Genomic DNA, 23,953 nt, shown 5'->3' with positions numbered 1-23,953 from the left:
GTGAAATTCTAGCACGATCTACCGATAGTTGCATGTCTTTCCGTTCGACTGTCTGTCTGTTATTTTGAATTTAATTTTCATTATGTTTGTTTAATATTCATTATGTTTGATACAGTGTCTATACAGACTCAATTTCCCGATCTTATTTCTCCGACATATTGATATATTGGTTTTCATCAGATTTGCTAGAAATGCTAAAACTAGAATCTTTAAATAATTTTCTATCCGCGAATGAATTTAGTTAAATTTGTATGTGACTGCTAATCATAATAAAAATAATACACAGAACAAGAAATAAAATGTAAAAAAAAAAAATTATAGAAATAAAATTTTGACAAAATTTTTGTGGAAATAAAAATTTGACTGACACACTTTTCTATAGAAATACAATTTTAACAACATTTTCTATATAAATCACAATGGAGTGAATAGTCTAAGTGAGCCTAAATCAAAACGGGCTGCCACTTTAACCTTCTATAGAAATAATATTTTGACAAAATTTTCTATGGAAATAAAATTTTGATAAAATTTTTTAAAGAAATAACATTTTTAAAAATTTTCAATAGAAAACAAAAATTAACAAGATTTTCTAAAATTTTGTCAAAATTTTCTATAGAAATAAAATTTAGACAAAAATTTCAATGGAAATAAAATTGTGAAGTCGGTCTATATGGAGGCATTACCAAATGGACCGATAAAAACTTAATCCGATACACGTTTTTGTGAGCCTAAAATACCAGAATATTTACAATTTCAGGCAAATCAGATAAAAACTACGGTTTCTAGAAACCCAAGGAGTTAAATCGGGAGATCGTTCTTATGGGGGCTATACTAAAATATGGACCGATACTCACCGTTTTCGGCACACCTCTTTATGACCCGAAAATACCTCTAGATTTCCAATTTCAGGCAAATAGGATAAAAACTTCGGATTCTAGAAGACCAAGAAGTAAAATCGGGAAATCGGTCTATATGGGGGCTATACCAAAATATGGACTGATACTCACCATTTTCTGCACACCACTTTATGGTCATAAAATACCTCTAGATTTAAAATTTCATGCAAATTGGATAAAAACTACGATTTCTATAAGCCCAAGACCCCAAATCGGGAGGTCGTTTTATATGGGGACCATACCAAAACGTGGACCGATACTCACAATTTTTGGCACACGTATTTGTGGTCCTCTAGATTTCAAATTTCAGGCAAATTGAATAAAAACTACGATTTCTATAAGCCCAAGACCCCAAATCGGTAGGTCGGTTTATATGGGGACTATATCAAAACCTGGACCTATATAGCCCATCTTCGAACTTGACCTGCCTGCAGACAAAAGACGAGTTTGTGCAAAATTTCAGCACGATTGCTTCATTATTGAAGACTGTAGCGTGAGTACAACAGACAGACAGACAGACGGACAGACGGACATCGTTATATCGTCTTAGAATTTCTCCCTGATCAAGAATATATATACTTATTATAACCCCGTCACCATTCTATGGTGGTGGGTATAACAAGGTTTGTAAAGAAATACAATTTTGACAAAATTTTTTAAATAAATCACAATGGACTGAATAATCTAATTGAGCCTGAATCTAATCGGGCTGTCACTTTAACCTTCTATAGAAATAAACTTTTGATAAAATTGTCTATGGAAATAAAATCTTGACAACATTTTCTATAGAAATAAAATCTCGACAATTTTCTATAGAAAAAAAAAATTGTCAAAATTTTCTATACAAATAAAATCTCGACAAAATTTTCTATGCACCCAGAGAAATGATTGGTTGGAATTCGATTACGACAACAATTTGATAGTGGAGACTCACAATTTTTAATTGTGTGGAATAATTGTTAGTTATTTCTTTTGTTAGATAGTTTATATAACCAACATAATAGCGGTGTGACCGAAAGTTGGTACACACGACCAAGTATTGGTCGTTATTTATATATTGAAGTAAGCAACCATTTCAATTTATTGCACACCGTTGTGCTAACTGACTTCTTTTGCCAATATGCTTCCATGCCCAACTGAAGGTCTGTTTAACAACTAAGTTGGTTGGGTTAACAGATTTGATAGTTATAAAGGGAATTGGTTGCTATGGACTACATATACATATATAACAACAAATATATTGTGTTTTGCCTAATTAATTATCAACTTTAAATTATTTAAATTTTAATTCAATATTTTGATGACGTTTAGTCCAATTTAGAGAACATTCTGTCCATAAAGGATTGCTGTGAGTTATACATATACAGTGAATGGAAGACACAAACGGTCGTCTAACTTTTGTCCACATTTGGCAGGTGTCCAGTTAGAAAACCGTCCACGTTTGGTAGGTGCCGGTTTTCAGAGTGGTCAAGTCTGAGAGATTTTTTGTATATTTTTAAATTGGGTAGCTGTATTCTTAAGTGGTAAGTAACTTAAACATCAAATTAAATTAATACTCCTCACTCTTTACCTTCTTCCCTCTAGGGATATCTCAACAAATGTGACGACTTCCGATGTAACGACAACATTTTATGATCCATGCCTGAGTTCAGAGTCACGCTGAAAATCGATCCGGTAATTATAAGTATCGCAACTGAAACATTTCCATTCAGTTCTAAGCTCTGTAGGTGTTTCTGATACATTGGCTTTACTTCTGCGACTCAAACCGAATGGTATATGTAATCATGCAAGGCGTGTACTTTTAGACAAATGTTGCCATCAGACCACGATCATGCCAAATTGGATATTAACTCAAAAATTTCGTTAGGTATTTTTTTCTTTCAGGCTTTAAAAGCAAAATATTTTGAGAATTGTCCACCAATAAGATTTATGAAATCGGAGATAACAAGTTTAGAAGAATTCTTATAGGCCGAGGACCTCCTTGGGCCTGAAAATTATGCAGATTGGTTTGCAAACATCGCAACTAGCTATTTTGTGAAGTTTCTTTTCCAGTTCAAAAATGTTCTACAGATGACGATTTTTTATTAGCTAATAATCAATACAAAAAAATATTAATATGTAATAAAATTAAATATAAATTAAACTTAATTCAAGGATGGTTTCTTAATTTCATAAGGTTGTCCGAAAAAATAATTAGTTGTTTCAACAAACGAATGAAATGTTATTGGTTGGGATTACCAATTAGAGTGTTAATGTGTTTAAATTTTAGTTATGCAAACAATTTATGTATTGTTGTGCCAGACAAGAATTGGTTGCTCTAACAAATATTGTCGGTTATATTCTGATGGTAGATGGGACCAAATAAATCGGTTGGCAAAAAAATTGGTTGGCACAACAAATTTGTTTTCTGTGTGTGGAAGTAAACTTTTAAGAAAATTTTCTCTTATATAAAATGTTGACACAATTTTCTAAAGAAATAAAATTTTGGTCAAGTTTTCTATAGAAGTATAATTTTGACAAAATTTTTTATAAAAAAAATGCAAAATATTCAATAGGAACAACATTTTGACAAAATTTCAATAGAAAACAAAAATTGACAAGATTTTCTAAAATTTTGTCAAAATTTTCTATAGAAATAAAATTTAGACAAAATTTTCTATGGAAATAAAATTGTGACAAAATTTTCTACAGAAATCACAATGGAGTGAATAGTCTATGTGAGGGTGAATCGAATCGGGCTGCCACTTTAACCTTCTATAGAAATAATATGTTGATAACATTTTCTATGGAAGTAAAATTTCGACAAAATTTTTTTATAGAAATAACATTTTGGCAAAAATTTCTATAGAAAACAAAAATTGACAATATTTTCTAAAATTTTGACAAAATTAACATTTTGACAAAATTTTCTATGGAAATACAATTTTGACAAAATTTTCTGTTAGCAATCGATGTAATAAATGAAAGTCAGACTAAGTACATGAGAACAAAAAGGAAACTTTACTATACAAAAGTTGTTACAGAAGTGAGTCTTAGATTACAAAATCGATAACTTAATCTATGGAACATATAGAGTTCACACGTAGGTACTAAAATCATATGATAGTTGTTGGGTTGTAATACATAACAGGGTGATATATTTTACATACTCTACCTCAACCCAAGTACTATCGTATTAAATTCAAATTAATACATTAACAATTTACAAAACTGGAAATGTTTTTCTTTGGACAAACATTTTGTAAATAAATCGGCTACGTTTTCATTCGTAGGTACATATTCAATTTCAATATCATGATTTTCAAATCGATCTCTAATAAAGTGATATCGTATATCGATATGCTTGCTCCTTTTGTGAGCAACTGGATTTTGAACCATGAATTGGGCACTCTGGTTATCGCATCTGATCTTAGTTGGAGTTTTGATGTAGTCTTCAAGTCCAATTTCGGCTAACAGACTTCTTATATAAACGACTTCCTTCGTTCCTTGACACATCGAAATATATTCAGCTTCCATTGAACTGAGCGCAACGATTTTCTGTTTTTGCGATTCCCAGGAGATTGGACCTCCACCAAGAAATATTACAAAGCCACTATAAGACTTTCGATCCACTATGTTGGAACCCCAGTCGGCATCTGTATAACAAACCAAACCATTAGTAGAATTAAAACACAACGTACCTTTTGGTTTGTGTTTGAGATATCTCAACACGTTTTTAGCCGCATCAAAATGTTCCTTTTCTGGATGACTGTTAAACTGCGAAAGTTTTGAAACAGCATGTGATATGTCCGGGCGCGAAGCTACAGCAAGATATGTCAACGACCCAATTAATGATTGATATCTCTTCACATCGTAGCCTTCACAATTCTCCTTTGAGCATTTGTTCAAAACAGTTCCGACAGCTAAGGGTGTGTGTGATGGTTTGCAATTTTCCATTTTCCATTCTCGAAGAAAATTTTCCGTAAAAGTACTTTGATGGACAGATATTGGTCCACGAAGGCCATCTCTTTCTATCTCCATTCCTAGATAGTACTTTACTGGTCCTCTGTCGATAGCATCCACATATTTATTCAAATGTGTCACTATTTCATTTAAAGTGCTTTCGTTGGAACATGACAGCAATATGTCATCGACATATAGGGCTAAGAAAATCTTTTCATCACCTTTATCCATCACGTACAAACAATTATCGGTTTTGGTACGAACAAATTTTAGATCAATTAAAATTTTATTTATTTTACGGTACCAATCTCTACCGGCCTGCTTGAGACCGTATATTGATCTCTTCAGCTTACACACTCGTTCGGGGAATTTCTCATCAACAAACATGGGTGGTTGTCTCATATACACCTCTTCTTGTAGATCCCCATTTAAAAATGCAGAAACAATGTCAATATGGTTGACCAAGAGTTTTCGTTGAGCAGCAATTGCAAGCAACATTCTAACAGCTGTGAATCTCACCACGGGAGAGTATGTGTCAGCATAGTCAACTTTGAATTTTTGGGGGTAACCCTGAGCGACAAGACGAGCTTTGTGTTTGATCACATCTCCACTTGGATCTCTTTTGGTGACATACACCCACTTGCATCCAACTACGTTTTTGCCTTCAGGTTTCTCAACAAGTTCCCAAGTTTTATTTTTTAAAAGAGAATCAAATTCTTTCTCCATAGCACTTCGCCATTCATTGGCTCTCTCGGATTCCATCGCCTCCTCAACCGTATTCGGATCATTGTTTATTCCTTTTATTTTGTTTATTGTTTCAGATTCTACAACAAAAACTTTTCTTGGACGTCCTCTTTGTCCAGTTTTCACCTTTTTCGGTCTGCCTCTTTTTCGTTTTTCGCCTTCTCTCACTACAACCACATCATCCTCGGATGTTTCACTATCACCAGAATCGTTTATTTCCACTCCATTATCTGACGTTTCCATGGGTTGACATTCGTCAGGAGGTGGAGTAGGTGGTTTAATTTCTACGCATAACCAATCATCACCATTGTTGTTTTTGTTGTTGTTGGGGGCATCAGCTGATCCACAGGTGAAATTGTTTTCAAAAAAGATGACATCTCTGGCTATCGTTATACGTTTGCTTTCTTTTTCATAAAGACGATATGCCTTCGACTGATGTGCATACCCAACAAACACATATTTTTTACCTTTTGGCTGCAATTTTGAACGACCAGGCTTTTTGTCCAACGCCACAACATCACATCCAAAAGTCCGTAAATGAACCACTGTAGGCTTTTTACCGAACCAGCACTCATAGGGGGTTCTATTTTTCAAAACTTTTGTAGGACAACGGTTCCTGAGATAAGTTGCTGTATTCAGGGCTTCAGACCATAGCGAGTGTGGTAGACCAGAGTCCAGCAACATACACCGTACCATTTCGACTAAGGTTCTGTTTAACCTTTCCGCTGTTCCGTTTTGTTGCGGGGTGTAACAAACGGTCATTTGGTGTCTAATTCCTGCGGACGATAAGTACAATTGAAATTCATTAGACTTATACTCACACCCATTGTCACTTCTTATGGTTTTCAACGTGAACCCTGTTTGCCTTTCTGCTACACAGCGAAACTCTCGAAATGCCTTAAATGCATCTGACTTTTGCTTCAAAAAGTACACGGAAGCAAAACGGGAATAATCGTCCATAAATGTTATGAAGTACCTGGATCCACCTTCGCTCGCCACACGCATCGGACCACAAATATCCGTATGCACCAGCTCCAAGGGATTTCTTGTGAAACACTCACCATAGCTAGGAAAAGGTTGTATGGTGACCTTTGACATAGCACATGTCATACACGAAATATTTTCTTTTGGATCCACTGACAATCCTCGTACCATATCATTTTTGTACATTTTTACCATGTCATTATAATTTAAATGACCTAATCGTCGATGCCAAATTTCATTTTTATTTTCAGCTGTTACCATCATCGCTTTTTCATTTGAAAGAAATGTTGTTGTAAAAATACCACCATTAGAACGGGCTTCAAAAATCATATGGTTATCTTTATTTTTTGCATAAACCTTCTCATTCGTAAATTGCACACTATGTCCATGCTCAATTATTTTGTGGACAGACAAAAAATTGGCATTTAATTTCGGCACGAAGAGAACATTGTATAGAATAATGTCGGTGTACTCCGATTTAATATTTACATTACCTATACCCTCTGCAAGTACATAATCACCAGATGCCAGTTCTACATTCTGCTTGTGTTCTCTTAATGAAGAGAAAATACTTTTAACACCTGTCATATGTGATGAGGCTCCACTATCAATAATCCACTCGTTGTGATTTGGGCTTAAGCTGCTCTTAAATCTAGCACTCATTAACATAGCTTTGTTGTTGTTGCCACTGTTATTGTTACAATTCGCCTTAATGTGGCCTCTCTTCCCACAAGCGTAACATCGAACATTTTTGTGTCTGCTATGCTCCCCACTCTCTTTGCTTTGTTTGCTCTTATGCTTATACCTGCGTGTTGAATTCGCCCCAAATACTTGTTCATCACTTACAGCTACTCTTTCCCCACGACGTTGGTGTTCTTCCAATATTTTGACCTTCAGCTGATCGAACAAGGGCATTATATCTCTACTTTCCATCGCTACAATGAAACTCTCATACTCGTCTGGAAGACTGCACAACAGCAAAATGCTTATAAAGTCATCGGGGACAGACACATCGATCTCCTTTAATGACTCAACCAAAGCGCTAAACTCATTCAATTGTTGTTGGTATCCAATGGAATCTTGGATTTTGAAGCGAACAAGCTTTTTGAACAAATTTACCTTTCTAGCAGGGCTTTTTGCTATATAAGTATCACTCAACTTATGCCACGCTTCAAAAGCTGTTTTACATTTCTTGACGTGAATCAACTCGGATGGTTTTATCCCCAACATAATTGTTGCTAAAGCTTTAGAATCAATAGATCTCCACGCTGCTTTTTCCTCCGCCGTTGCTGCCATCGGGCACATTTTCTCGACCACATCCCAGTAGTCCAAAGTGATTAACAGGCTCCTCATGTGGACCGACCAACTCACATAGTTGTCTCCAGCTAATTTTTCAATTTGAGCCGAACTTGCCATTTTACAAATATGGACAAACAATCACGATCAACAAAGTTTACTCGACGATAACTTCTCAACCGACTTAGGCTTTCAATCAAAATTACATGTGCACATGGGCAATGACTGGGCCCATAACCTATGTTAGCAATCGATGTAATAAATGAAAGTCAGACTAAGTACATGAGAACAAAAAGGAAACTTTACTATACAAAAGTTGTTACAGAAGTGAGTCTTAGATTACAAAATCGATAACTTAATCTATGGAACATATAGAGTTCACACGTAGGTACTAAAATCATATGATAGTTGTTGGGTTGTAATACATAACAGGGTGATATATTTTACATTTTCTATAGAAATAAAATTTTGACAAAATTTTCAATAAAAATAAAATTTTGACAACATTTTCTATAAATATAAAATGTTGATAAGACTTTCTTTAGAAATAAATAAACTAAAATATACTAGAAATAAAATTTTGGTAAAATATACTACAGAAATAAAATTTTGACTAAACTTTCTAAGGAAACAAAATTTGCTATAGAAATAAATAAAAAAATATATATACTATAGAAATAAAATTTTGGGAAAATATACTATAGAAATAAAGTTTTTTATGGAAACAAAATTTTCTATAGAAATCAAATTTTGACAAAATTTTTAGAAATAAAATTTTGACAAAATTTTCTATATAAATAAAATTTTGTCAAAATTTCTATATAAATAAAATTTTGTCAAAATTGTCCATGAAAATAAAAGTTTTTCAAAATTGTCCATTTAAATAAAATGTTGACAAAATTTTAAATAGAAATAAAATTTTGCCAACATTTTCTATAGAAATCAAATTTTGAAAAAAATTTCTACAGAAATTAAATGTTGACAAAATTTTCTATAGCAATAAAATTTTAACTTTAAAATACGTTTGTTTTCTTAAACTTAGTAGATTTTTGCTAATTTTTTTTTTTTTTTTTTCACATTTTGATAGATTATTTTTGGCACGAGAGGCAACCGTGGTTGGGGATTATATTGACCGATATGGAAAAATCTTTCTATGATTTTTTCTGAATATTTGCATCACATATCAAATTTCATATGATCGGACAAAAGGTGCAATCCAGGATTTTCACGTAGACAAATCTGCATACCTATTCGCATGTATATCCCAATAATTACGAACTATTCTTTAAATTTTAACATATCATGCAAGGTTAGGTTAGGTTTACTGGTACACTGAAAAAAATCATGTCCGGATCCTAAGATTTTGTCTTTACACTAATGATTATTTTTGTATTGATTCCTAGCCAAAGAGGTGAGAATTGAAGTAAGGATACATTTAAGACTCTCTCAAATTGGTGTTTTTCGTACTTGATTCTAAGAATCAAATATTTATTCTTTTTTTTTTTTAGCATTTTTCTTCATGTGCTCTTAAAGTCCTTTGAAATATGTTTGCAATTTTTATTATTTCCAATATCATGGAAGGGAGCCACCGTGGTGCAATGGTTAGCATGCCCGCCTTGCATACACAAGGTCGTGGGTTCGATTCCTGCTTCGACCGAACACCAAAAAGTTTTTCAGCGGTGGATTATCCCACCTCAGTAATGCTGGTGACATTTCTGAGGGTTTCAAAACTTCTCAAAGTGGTTTCACTGCAATGTGGAACGCCGTTCGGACTCGGCGATAAAAAGGAGGTCCCTTGTCATTGAGCTTAACATGGAATCGGGCAGCACTCAGTGATAAGAGAGAAGTTCACCAATGTGGTATCACAATGGACTGAATAGTCTAAGTGAGCCTGATACATCGGGCTGCCACCTAACCTAACCTAACCTAACCTAATATCATGGAAAATACCCACATGCTAAAAGCACCATCTAATTTTGCTCTCCTCTCTCTCTTGCTCTTTTCAGATGACACATAGAATTCCTCTGCTAACGCTGCTGTTAGCATGCTCTGCTTTGGCTATCCAAAATCAACCTGCCCCCTCATATGGACCACCACCACAACAACAACAACAACGTTTTCCCCATCGTGAATATGGTGTACCACAGAAAATGCCTTTCCGTGAATATGGTCCACCTGCATTGAAATATGGTCCACCCAAATTGAATTTCATTGGAGGCAATGGTGGTGGAGGCGGTGGTTCTTCATCATTGCATGAACAAATTAAAACCTATTTTGGTGTTCCCAAACCTTTCTATGGACCTCCTCACAAGCCATCACAACAATATGGACCACCTAAACAACAATACGGTCCACCACCACCGCCCAAACCCCAATATGGTCCTCCTCCACCAAAGCCTCAATACGGTCCACCCCCACCACCCAAACCCCAATATGGTCCTCCACCGCCACAAAAAATTCAACATGGACCAGCACCTTCATATGGCCCTCCTAAACCCCAATATGGACCACCACCACCGCAAGCATTGCCTTTGGTTCAAACAGCTGCAGTTTTCAAACCAGAACATGAACCAGCTTCATCGTATGGACCTCCACCATCGGGTCCTCTTAGTCAAGGACCACCAAAGCAGGTGTATGGTCCACCACCAAGTAATTATGGGCCACCACCATTGCCCAATTTCCAAAAGGTTTCCGAATCCAATCACCACCACCAACTCCATCACCAACAACAGCAACAACAAGTTCAAATCCAAGTTGATGCTTCTGGTCATACGCATTCTATTGCCGGTTCCCAAGCCCCATTCCATACTGCTTGTGATGGCTGGAAACCCATTCCAGCTCCCGTTGGTGCCTATGTAGAGAATAACCACATTGATACCCAGTCTGGATATAGTCAAGTCTCGCAAGGTTTTGGTCATACAGCTTCGGCATCCTCTTTTGGACAGACTCAGTATAGTGCTGCGGCTGGTAATAGTAATGGTGCCGCTCATATAACCACTGGTCCAGGTATTATCGCAAGTGGAGGCGGCGGCGGTTCTTCAACTGTAACCTTAGGCATTTCTGGATCTGGTGGTGTTGATGGCTTGACCGATGAACAATTGGTAGCTGTAGCCTTACAATCGGGAGGATTCGATGGTGATAATACCATTCATCAAGAAATTCAACCACAGGCTTTACCAGCAACTGGTCCAGCTGGAGATTTCCATCATCATCATAATGGCATCAGTCAACTGGAAGCTCAAGCTTTACAGGTTTGTATGACTCCAAATTTCGGACACCTGTAAACTAATTTTGTTTATATTTTTATTTTGCATGTAGCTCTCTTTGGGTTCTAATGATGATTCATATAGCAAACCTCCAGCCGATTCATATGCTCCTGGTTCAGTACATGCTGCCAAATTCAGTGGATCTAGTTCGTCATCAGCTCATCATACAAGCTTTGGAGTTTCCGGACCTGGTGGAAATTATGGACCTCCACCACCACCTCCCAATGGTAAGTATGGTCCACCACCAGCGATACCACATGGCAACTATGGACCACCAGCACTACCTAAGGGTAATTATGGACCTCCACCACCACCACCAAGAGGTAACTATGGACCTCCACCACCACCTAAAGGTAATTATGGACCACCACCACCACCAAATGGTAATTATGGACCTCCACCACCACCACCACCAAATGGAAACTATGGACCACCACCACCCCCACCAAATGGCAATTATGGACCTCCTCCACAATTACCACCACAAGGCAACTATGGTCCACCACCACCACCAAATTTCATATCTGCTCACTCTAATAGTGCTGCCGCTTTTGTTCATCATCATGCTGAAGCTGGTTTGGGTATTCAATATGGCAAACAATCTGGAAATGTGGCCAATTTCCCACCCCATCAAGGGGCTCCACCCAATAAACCAGTTGCCTTCAGACCTCCAGTGCCTCAAGGCCTCATTGAGACCATAGGTAATACTGTCCAACATTTGGATCAATTTGGTGTTAAACCTAATGTCCAGGCTCCTACCTATATTCCACCGGCGGCAAATGAGATTCCACAATCTGGTCCCAGTAATTTGGATATTGAATATGGAGTACCACCACAGCAGCAGCAGCAACAACAATTGCCTCAATTGATAATTGAACAACAATTGCCAGTGCAACAACCAGCCCAGGTGTTTGTGCAACAGGGTCAACAACAACATCATCATCACCAACACCACCACCATCATCATCAACAACAACAGCAGCAACAACAACAAAATAATGTCCATATTGAATATGGTGTTCCCCCACCCCCTCCACAAAACCAAGGTTTACCACCTCCACCATCTGCTGCTGGAATTCAACAACAATATCTACCTCCCACAGGACCTCATCCACAATTTACCAGTGGTCCAGGAGGTGATGTTCAGTTCAGTTCCCATGCTCAGGCTACATACGAGAATGCTTTCAGTGCTACCCAATATAGTCATCAAATAGTTCATCCCCAGGCCTTGCCTTTGCAACAAGAACAACAACCACGTTTCCATGATTGTGGAAATGGCCCCAATTTAGTAGGTGGAGGATTTAATTACCAGCAACAGCAACAGCAATTTTCTAATGGTGAGTCCACATCAATAGCTCAGAGTATTCCCGTTGCCGAACAACATTCTCAATTTTTATCAGGCCTCGCTGACAGTTATGGTCCACCCGCTTCGGGTATCAATGATATTGATCACATAGGCTATGCTTCCCAGAAGTCTCAAGTTACTGCCTTACCCGATGGCACACCCACTGATGGTCTACCCGGTTTGGAAGGTCTAAATGTTCTCTCAGCCCAACAATCGCAGTCGATTCAGCTCAACTCACAAAACAATAAAAATGCTGGTCACTCCTATCAGATACAATTGGGTGGTGGTAGCTCTTCCAATCATGATGAGATCCTCTCAGCTGATCTACTACAAACTGTCCTCAATGCTGTTGAACAACCTCAACCCCAACATCAACCTTTGCCACCCAATCACAAAGCTGAAGCCCGATCTGATATTGACATTCATGAGGATTTAGCTGGAGCCGCAGAAGACGAAGAAGATTCTCATGAGCCTGATGTAGCCAAACAGGCCTCAGAAAAGGTGGAGGTAAGAGTGAAACCCGAAGACGCAGAAACCCCTGCCGATGTTAAGGAACTAAAACCCATAGTTGTTAAAGAAGAAGACGAAGCTAAACATTAATGAGTATTAATGAGTAAACATAAGCAGAGAGCGAGAGTGAGAGAGTGAATAGCTGAAAGATGCTTTTCCCCTCACAATTCTCTTTAGTCACTTAGAGCATAAACTCATTTAATGATTCTAGTTACTCTCCTCGTTTTTAGTTAGTTATAGGATTTTACTATTTATTACCATCATCACTCGAATGAAACAAAAATATTAAATTTAATTTAAGATAATTATTTAAAAAACAAAAACTACTTTATTTATTATTGAACGAAAACAAAAAAAATCCCTCTCATGACCCATTAAAAAATTGTCACACAATTGAGCTGTTTCATAAAATATTCCGCTTATTCAAGAATGATGCTATCTAAAGTTGCCATAAATTGTTAATAATTATTGTTTTTTTTTTTTTAATAATAATTTATTAAATTGCCTTGCCCACAAAAATTGCAAAAAAAACAAACAACAACACAAAAGGAAACACCATTTTAATGAATTAATTTTGTGTATAACTATAATGATTGTGTTAAAAATTTTTAATAAATTATGTATATTAGTTGTGTAAATCCTTTGAGTTTACATCGCATACACACACACATATATATACAAAGTATATTAAAATTTTGTAATATTTCACTATAAAATAACAAATAACCATAAAAAAACACATAAAACACACAGAAATTTAACATATAACAAAATAAATCCCTTCAGGGATCATCCAAAACACACTCAATGACTACCGTAAAAATCCATCAACAATTATGTATTTTTAATCATGCTCATTTTTTGTATTATATATATGCAGTAGATGTATATTTATATATGTATAAATAATTAATTTATTTGAAATAATATTAAACAAAAATTATAATAAAACGAAACTGAAATTTATATAAATCAAGCATTTTTTTATTGATGATTTGGTCTATATATAGGCTCAAAAATAAGAATTTCCAAAACCAATTTAATTTTATTTCGAAAGAATTATATTCTATCGTAAGATCGCCCACGTCGAATTATATATATATCCTCCACAATGGATTTTTTAATAAGTTCTACTAAACATTGACATCTATAGAATTACTTGGATTGTGGCATCAATTGCGGATGTCAAGGTATATAAAACTGCTTAACATCATCATGGTCTTTATTCCTTCTTCAATTCTAAATAAAACAACAACAAAACTCAAAATAAAAAGTAAAGAATCCGGAGAGATAAATAAACATAACAAAAAACAAATATATACAGCAGTAAGTTCGGCCGGGCCGAAACTTATGTTATATACCCACCACCATGAATCAAATATAATAGTTTACTTTGAAAACTCTTCGTCGTAGCGGGTTTCTTAATAATATATAGAATTTTAGGGGGTTTGATAACAAATTTTCTCCCAAGCAAATCAGTTCAACCCGATTCTAGCTATGAAGACTAGATCAGATTTATGAGAACCAATTTTGTTTGAGTTTTAGAGAAATCATAAACATATCGTGTATATGATGAAATAACCTCTTGATTTGAAATCTTAAATCTGTAGATTTTTTCCTACATTTCTTAAATGTATACGATGAGTAACATCTGCAAATTTTATTTTCAATTTTAAGCAATTTTCATAATCAGTGTTATACCCTGAAAGAAGTGTTTTCTTTTATACCTCTAGATTTTCAATTTCAGGCAAATCGGATAGTAAATACAGTTTCTAGAAGAAGTAAAATCGGGAGATCGGTCTATATGGAGGCTATACCAAAACATGGACCGATACACCCCATTTTTGATACACCTCTTTAAGGTCCAAAAATACTTCCCGATTTTCAATTTCAGGCAAACCGGAGAGAAAATACCGTTTCTAGACGCCAAGAAGCAAAATCGAGAGATCGGTCTTTATGGGGGCTATACCAAAACATGGACCGATACGGACCATTTTCGACACACCTCTTTATGGTCCTAAAATACGTCTAGATTTCCAATTTCAGACAAATCGGATAGAAAATACAGTTTCTAGACGCCCAAGAAATAAAATCGGAAGATCGGTCTATATGGAGGCTATACCAAAACATGGACCGATACACCCCATTTTTGATACACCTCTTTAAGGTCCAAAAATACTTCCCGATTTTCAATTTCAGGCAAATGGGATAGAATATACAGTTTCTAGACGCCCAAGAAGCAAAATCGGGAGATCGGTCTATATGGGGGCTATACCAAAACATGGACCGATACGGACCATTTTCGACACACCTCTTTATGGTCCCAAAATACTTCTAGATTTCCAATTTCAGGCAAATCGGATAGTAAATACAGTTTCTAGAAGCCCAAGAAGCAAAATCGGGAGACCGGTCTATATGAGGGCTATACCAAAACATGGACCGATGGGCACCATTTTCGGCACACCTTTTTATGGTCCTCAAGTACCTCTAGATTTTCAATTTCAGGTAAATTGGATACAAACTACTGGTTTCATAAGCCCAAGAACCCAAATTAGGAAATCTGTTTATATAGGCACTATATCAAAACTTGGACCAATATAGACCATCGAACTTGACCTGCCTGCAAAGAAAAAACGAATCTGTGCCAAATTTCAGGACGATAGCGCCATTATTGAAGGCTGTAGCGTGATTATGACAGACAGACGGACATGCTTATAACGTCTTAGAATTTCTCCCTGATCAAGAATATATATGCATTATATAGTCGGAAATCGATATCTCGATGTGTTACACACGGAATGACAAACTTATTATACCCCCATCACCATTCTATGGCGGTGGGTATAATAAAACGAAACTGAAATTTAAATAAATCAAGCATTTTTATACTCTCCACCATAGGATGGGGGGGTATATTAACTTTGTCATTCCGTTTGTAACACATCGAAATATTGCTGAAATTCTGAGTCGATCTAAGCATGTCCGTCCGTCCGTCCGTCTGTTGAAATCACGCTAACTTCCGAACGAAACAAGCTATCGACTTGAATCTTGGTACAAGTAGTTTTTATTGATGTAGGTCGGATGGTATTGCACATGGGCCATATCGGTCCACTTTTACGTATAGCCCCCATATAAACGGATCCCCAAATTTTGGTTTGCAGATCCTCTAAGAGAAGTAAATTTCATCCGATCCGGCCGAAATTTGGTACATGGTGTAAGTATATGATCTCTAACAACCATGCAAAAATTGGTCCACATCGATCCATAATTATATATAGCCGCCATATAAACCGATCCCCAGATTTGGCTTGCGGAGCCTCTAAGAGAAGCAAATTTTATCCGATCCGGTCGAAATTTGGTACACAGTGTTACTATGTTGTCTTTAACAAACATGCAAAAATTGGTCCACATCGGTCCATAATTATATATAGCCTCATACAAACCGCTCACCAGATTTGACCTCCGGAGCCTCTTGGAAGACCAAAATGCATCTGATTGAGTTGAAATTTGGTACGTGGTGTTAATATATGGCCTCAAACACCCGTGCACAAATTAGTCGAAATCAGTCCATAATTATATCTAGCCCCCACATAAACCGATCCCCAGATTTGACCTAAGGAGCCCCTTGGAAGAGCAAAATTCATCTGATTCGGTTGAAATTTGGTACATGATATTAGTATATATGGTATCCAACAACCATGCAGGAATTTTTTCATATCAGTCCATAATTATATATAGCCCCCATATAAACCGATCCACAGATTTGACCTCCGGTGCCTTTTGGAGAAGCAAAATTCATCCGATCTGGTTGAAATTTGGTAGGTGGTGGTAGTATATGATATTTAACAACCATGTCAAAAGTGGTCCATATCAGTCCATAATCATATATAGGCCCCATATAAACCGATCCCGATATTTGGTTTTGGAGCCACAGATCCTCTAAGAGAAGCAAATTTCATCGGAGTCAGTTGAAATTTGGTACATTGTGCTAGTATATGGCCGTTAACAACCATGCCTAACTAAGTCCATATCGGTCTATAGTTATATATAGCCCTCATTTAAATCGATCCCCAATCACAAAAAACTGGTCCATATCAAGTTGTATATAGCCCCCATATAAGCGACCCCCTTATATTTCAATTCTGGCTCTCTACGTACCGTGCCAAAGTCCATATCGATTCGTATTTATTTGTAGACTGACCTATACATACCATTTTTGTCTAATATATGGACTAACTCACAATTTAGAAAACGATGTTAAGAAGTTTTAAGATACCACAACCCAAGTAATTCGATTGTGGATGACAGTCTTTAGTACAAGTTTCTATGCAATCCATGGTGAAGGGTACATAAGAGTCGGCCTGGCCGAACTTACGGCCGTATATACTTGTTTTTTTTTTTTTAATATTCCACAGCTTAATAAAATTTAACTTTTTTCAAGTATGTCTCAAAAATTTTATGAACAAAACCTGGGTATAAAGTTCAATGGCCCTACACATAAGCCCCCATATATGCGACCCCCATATTTCAATTCTGGTTCCCTACGTACCGTGCAAAAGTCCATATCGATTCGTAATTATTTGTAGACTTACAGACCTTTTTGACTAATATATACCACGTGTGGACTAACTCACAATTTAGAAAACGATTTAAAATACCACAACCCAAGTAATTCGATTGTGTATAACAGTCTTTCGTAGAAGTTTCTACGCAATCTATGGTGGGGGGTACATAAGATTCGGCCTGGCCGAACTTACGGCCGTATTTACTTGTTTTTTTTTTTCAACTTTACTAGATCAGTCAGAGGACCGGTACAGGGCTAGTCCCTGATGAGTGTGGACCAGTCCCAGTTCTGGTCAAAATCTAAGAAAAAGACCGGGTTTGTCATTGACGGGGGTGAATTTACACTTTAGGTCAAGTCTTGGACTCATTCCCAACGATACGTCCTGGAACAATTTAGTAGGAGCACCCCATACGCAGATCCTCATTAACTAGTCTTGGACGAATTATTTAATTTCGGGCATCCGAACCGCACCAGAAATTAAAATACTTTAAATACGTTCAACAATAAGTTATTCTGATAATTCTATTTCAATAAATGTGTAGATCCAATAAGATTTTAAGTATGGAAATAAATAAATTATGACTATTTAAAAATTGTGACAACCTGGAGCACCGGTACCAGTTCTGTAATAGGTCCGTCAGTGGCAATTTGCACCAATTTCCCCTAAGGTATTAACACATCTGCATCAAGCCGCTAATGGCATTATAATATACTTAAACATTTCTAAAAAAATCAGCATGTTCTCTAATGGTGGGTTCACTTTTTGTGGGTGTATATAAATCTCCTTCTATTGCTTGTACAAAGGTATACCCGAACCATAATTTATGGTTCATGACTCTATGGGTTGGATTTGGGATGGAGAGTTTTTTTTTTTGTGAAAGCAAATATGCTAAAATGTCAAATTGCATACAAAGGTCAAAGTCAAATTAATTTTTGCAATCGGAAGGGATGAAATCCATTTAATCTTTTCACCTGAAAATTCACAATGTCCATCATGTCAATAAGGGGTTGGCATCAATAATTAAAGGTTATTCGAAAGCAAACTTAGAGGATATAGAGTTTCTTTAAGGTATTCATAGTTCAAATACAATGGAAGATATCTAAGCACATTATAATCTTGTTTTTATTGTATTTTCTAAGAACTTAGGAATTTTAGAAAAAAAATAGAAATTCATTGAATCAGTTATTTATCAAGATTTATTAAAAAAAATAATATTTTATTCAAAACAAAGTCAAGATAAAATGCTCCATGCTCCAGTTCGGGCGATATATATGTATTAGAAGAATAGGACAATTTGAAGCACTTTTACAATTTTTGATACTTAGCAGTGGCGATTTTAAAACGATATTGGCTAGTTTCGTCAAGTTAGGAAGATCAAATATAGGGAGGATTTATTTAAATCTGAACTGAAATAAAAATAGAATAGACATACAAGTATATACGCCCGTAAGTTCGGCCAGGCCGAATTTTATGTACCCTCCACCATGGATTGCGTAGAAACTTCTACGAAAGACTGTCATCCACAATCGAGTTACTTGGGGTGTGGTATCTTAAAACTTCATAACATCGTTTTCTAAATTGCGATTTAGTCCATACGTGGTTAATATTAGACAAAAAAGTTATGTATGGGTAAGTCTACAAATAATTACGAATCGACATGGACTTTTGCACAACGTAGAGAGCTAGAAATGAAATATGGAGGTCGCTTATATGGGGGCTATATAGAATTATGAAGTTGATATGGACCAATTTTAGTGTGATTGGGGTCGATTTATCTGAGGGCTATATATAACTATAGACCGATATGGACCTAGCACAATGTGCAAAATTTCAACTGACTCGGATGAAATTTGTTCCTCCAAGAGGCTCCAAAACCAGATCTAGGGATCGGTTCATATGGGGGCTATATATGATTATGGACTGATATGGACCACTTTTGGCATGGTTGTTAAATATCATATACTACCACCACGTATCAAATTTCAACCAGATCGGATGAATTTTGCTTCTCCAAAAGGCACCAGAAGTCAAATCTGGGGATCGGTTTATATGGGGGCTATATATAATTATAGATTGATTTGAACCAATTCCTGCATGGTTGTTGGATACCATATACTAATATCACGTACCAAATTTCAACCGAATCGGATGGATTTTGCTCTTCCAAGGGGCTCCGGAAGTCAAATCTGGGGATCGGTTTATATGGGGCCTATATATAATTATTGACCGATGTCGACCAATTTTTTCATGGGTGTTTGAGCCCATACATTAACACCATGTACCAAATTTCAACTAAATCAGATGAATTTTGGTCTTCCAAGAGGCTCCGTAAGCCAAATCTGGTTATCGGTTTATATGGGAGCTATATATAATTATGGACCGATGTGACCAATTTTTGCATAGTTGTTAGATACCATATATTAACATCATGTACCAAATTTCAACCGGATCGGATAAAATTTGCTTCTCTTAGAGGCTCCGCAAGCCAAATCGGGGGATCGGTTTATATGGGAGCTATATATAATTATGGACCGATGTGGACCAATTTTTGCATAGTTGTTAGATACCATATACTAACATCATGTACCAAATTTCAACCGGATCGGATGAAATTTGCTTCTCTTAGATCAATCGCAAGCCAAATGGGGGGGATCGGTTTATATGGGGGCTATATGTAATTATGGACCAATGTGGACCAATTTTTGCATGGTTGTTAGATACCATATACTAACACCATGTACCAAATTTCACCCGGAACGGATGAAATTTGCTTCTCTTAGAGCAATCGCAAGCCAAATTTGTGGGTCCGTTTATATGGTGGCTATACGTAAAAGTGGACCGATATGGCCCATTTGCAATACCATCCGACCTACATCAATAGCAACTACTTGTGCCAAGTTTCAAGTCGATAGCTTGTTTCGTTTGGAAGTTAGCGTGATTTCAACAGACGGACGGACATGCTCAGATTGACTCAGAATTTCACCACGACCCAGAATATATATACTTCATGGGGTCTTAGAGCAATATTTCGATGTGTTACAAACGGAATTACAAAGTTAATATACCCCCCATCCTATGGTGGAGGGTATAAAAATACACAAAAATCAAAATATCGGGCTAATCGGATAGAACGTTTAGATGTTAAACAAGTATATACAGCAGTAAGTTCGGCCGGGCCGAATCTTAAATACCCACCACCATGAACCAAATATTAGGGTTTCCTTTGAAATTTCAGGAGGGCTTGAGGACTTGAGGACACTTCCCGAAGATAAATTTAAAGATTTCACCTATGAGGACTATATCAGATTCTGGATTTATAAGAACCATTTTTGTTTGAGTTTTAGAGGAATCATTAACATCTCTTGTAAGTGTGCAAGAAAATTATAAAATAACGTCTTGATTTGAAATCTTAAATCTGTAGAAGTAAAATCTGGAAATTTTACATTGAGTTTGAAGCAATTTTCATAATCAGTGCGCCTTCTACACCCTCAAGAAGTGAAGTCGGTCTATATGGAGGCATTACCAAATGGACCGATAAAAACTTAATCCGATACACGTTTTTGTTAGCCTACCAGAATACCAGAATATTTACAATTTCAGGCAAATCAGATAAATACTACGGTTTCTAGAAACCCAAGGAGTTAAATCGGGAGATCGTTCTGATGCGGGCTATACTAAAATATGGACCGATACTCACCACTTTCGGCATACCTCTTTATGACCCAAAAATACCTCTAGATTTCCAATTTCAGGCAAATAGGATAAAAACTTCGGAATCTAGAAGCCCAAGAAGTAAAATCGGGAAATCGGTCTATATGGGGGCTATACCAAAATATGGACCGATACTCACCATTTTCGGCACACGTATTTGTGGTCCTACAATACCTCTAGATTTCCAATTTCAGGTGAATTAAATAAAAACTGCGGTTTCTATAAGCCCAAGAAGTAAAATCGGGAGATCGGTCTATATGGGGGCTATACCAAAACATGGACCGATACTCACCATTTTTGGCACACCTCTTTATGGTCATAAAATAACTCTAGATTTAAAATTTCAGGATAAAAACTACGATTTCTATAAGCCCAAGACCCCAAATCGGGAGGTCGGTTTATATGGGGATTATATCAAAACCTGGACCGATATAGCCCATCTTCGAACTTGACCGGCCTGCAGACAAAAGACGAGTTTGTGCAAAATTTCAGCACGATTGCTTCATTATTGAAGACTATAGCGTGATTACAACCAAGGCTGTGGAGTCGAGCCAATTTTGCTCGACTCCGACTCCGACTCCAGCATTTCTCATCAACTCGACTCCGACTCCGACTCCGGAGTCGACTCCGTGTAATATAACTAAATCTCATTTTAATACCACTAATTTGTAGTTCTATTGTGGGGGTACCGTAAGTGGATCGATATAAAGTATCGTATATATTTATGTGTGCAAAAAAATGTCTTAATTTCACATTAGATACCAATTGAACTCTATATTTCAAATCTAGGGCAATGTTTAATAAATAAAATAATGATATAAATACCCATCATAATATGAGAAGATACCAACAGTATATGTATTTGTGGACCAAAATTATTGTTACTATCTCAAATCCTTTAAATTTTTTGCGAGCTATATAAAGGTTTATATTCCCATATGCATGAATTTGAATCTGAATCGATTTAGACAAATTTGTATATACTTCTACAAAATCTATGTACTTAAAATTAAAATTTAACGTTATTGGACGTAACACAATTTTACAAAAAATAAAAATGCAAGGACAGTCTAAAGTCGGGTTATTATATACTCGGCACAACTTTGTATTTAGATCTACATTTTGATAAAATCTCAAATCAGACTTCTACAAAATCTCGGGCAATATTTGGGAAATATTTATAATTGTTTAGACAATTTCGCAAAAATGCATTTATGATTCATTCATTGGAAAATTTGAAAATTTGAGTCATTTCTACATGTTTTCGACTTAGCAGTGAGTATCTGTGACCATACAATTTTGGAAAATTTTTTATCTAGTAAATAAAATTTTTTATAGAAATAAAAGTTTGAAAAAATTATCAATAGAAATACAATTAAAAAAATTTGTGTAGCAAACAAAATTTTGCAAAATTTTCTATAGAAATAAAATTTTGCAAAATATTCTATAGAAACAAATTTTTGACTAAATTTTCTATAGAAATAAAATTTTGACTAAATTTTATATAGAAAAAAAACATTTCTATAGTAATAAAATTTTGCTATAGAAATAAAATCTGGCAAAATTTTTTATAGAAATAAAATTTTGAAAGAATTATCAATAAAAATACAATTTTAGAAAAATTTTTGTGTAGTAACTAAAATTCTGCAAAATATTCTACAGAAACAAAATTTTGACTAAATTTTCTATAGAAATAAAATTTTGACCAAATTTTCTAATAAAAAATATATCACTATAAAATTTTGGCAAAATTTTCTATAGAAATAAAATTTTGACCAAATTTTCTAATAAAAAATTCAATTACTATAAAATTTTGGCAAAATTTTCTATAGAAATAAAAGTTTGACTTAAATTTTTATAGAAATAAAATTATCAATGGAAATAAAATTTTGAAAAAAAATTTGTATAACAAACAAAATTTTGCAAAATTTTCTATAAAATAAAATTTTGCAAAATATTCTATAGAAACAAAATTTTGACTCAATTTTCTACAGAAATAAAATTTTGACTAAATTTTCTATAGAAAAAATATTTCTATAGTAATAAAATTTTGAATAAATTTTTATAGAAATAAAAATTTGACAAAATTTGCTATAGAAATAAAATTTTGACAAAACTTATTATAGAAATAACATTTTGACAAAATTTTCTATAAAAAACAACTTTGAAAAAATTTTCTGTCAACATTCCACATATGTATATGGCCTTAAAATAAAATAAAAAAAAAAAATAATTTCGATTGTTCGAAATATTTCAAATAAATTGATATGGGCATTAAAATGGATCGATTCAGCCCATCTGCTAGTCTAACATTCTAGGAAACATAAAAAGATAGACGTAATTGGAAGTTGATTTTCATTTATAATCATGCTGTACACTGATCGAATGAATAACACAATGGAAACTAATTTGCGTAAAAATTTGTTTAGTTACAAAAATGTGAAGTGTTTTAAAAAATGTGGTTTAGCCGGAGTCGGAGTCGAGCAAAATTTTTACGACTCCGACTCCTACTCCGACTCCAGCAAAATCTTCAGACTCCGACTCCGACTCCGACTCCGGCTCCACAGCCCTGATTACAACAGACAGACAGACAGCCAGACAGACGGACATCGTTATATCGTCATAGAATTTCTCCCTGATCAATAATATATATACTTTATATAGTCGGAAATCGATATTTCGATGTGTTACAAA

General features: G+C 35.5%; 1 protein-coding gene and 1 long non-coding RNA gene across 3 annotated transcripts in view; both read left to right on the top strand.

Moving 5' to 3' along the window:
* The window catches only part of LOC142229896 (uncharacterized), a 99,611-nt gene extending 85,677 nt beyond the window's left edge, over positions 1-13,934 (top strand). The window contains exons 2-4 of one of the 2 annotated variants that reach the window (XM_075300482.1): positions 9,869-11,113; positions 11,181-12,465; positions 12,529-13,934. In XM_075300482.1, coding sequence (XP_075156597.1) covers positions 9,869-11,113; positions 11,181-12,465; positions 12,529-13,073 — 3,075 coding nt within the window. In that variant the 3' untranslated portion in view covers positions 13,074-13,934. Of the gene's footprint in view, positions 1-9,868; positions 11,114-11,180 lie in introns of both variants that reach the window. The other variant, XM_075300481.1, reaches the window with a different exon arrangement.
* Positions 2,208-3,044, top strand: LOC142231653 (uncharacterized). Its single transcript, XR_012720850.1, has 2 exons — positions 2,208-2,419; positions 2,481-3,044. It is a non-coding gene; the product is annotated as an uncharacterized LOC142231653 (long non-coding RNA).
* Positions 13,935-23,953: the final 10,019 nt, after the last annotated feature.

Source organism: Haematobia irritans, chromosome 3 (assembly GCF_050003625.1).
Source record: "Haematobia irritans isolate KBUSLIRL chromosome 3, ASM5000362v1, whole genome shotgun sequence".
NCBI classification, from domain to species: domain Eukaryota; kingdom Metazoa; phylum Arthropoda; class Insecta; order Diptera; family Muscidae; genus Haematobia; species Haematobia irritans.
This window is presented reverse-complemented; position numbering and strand designations above follow the sequence as displayed.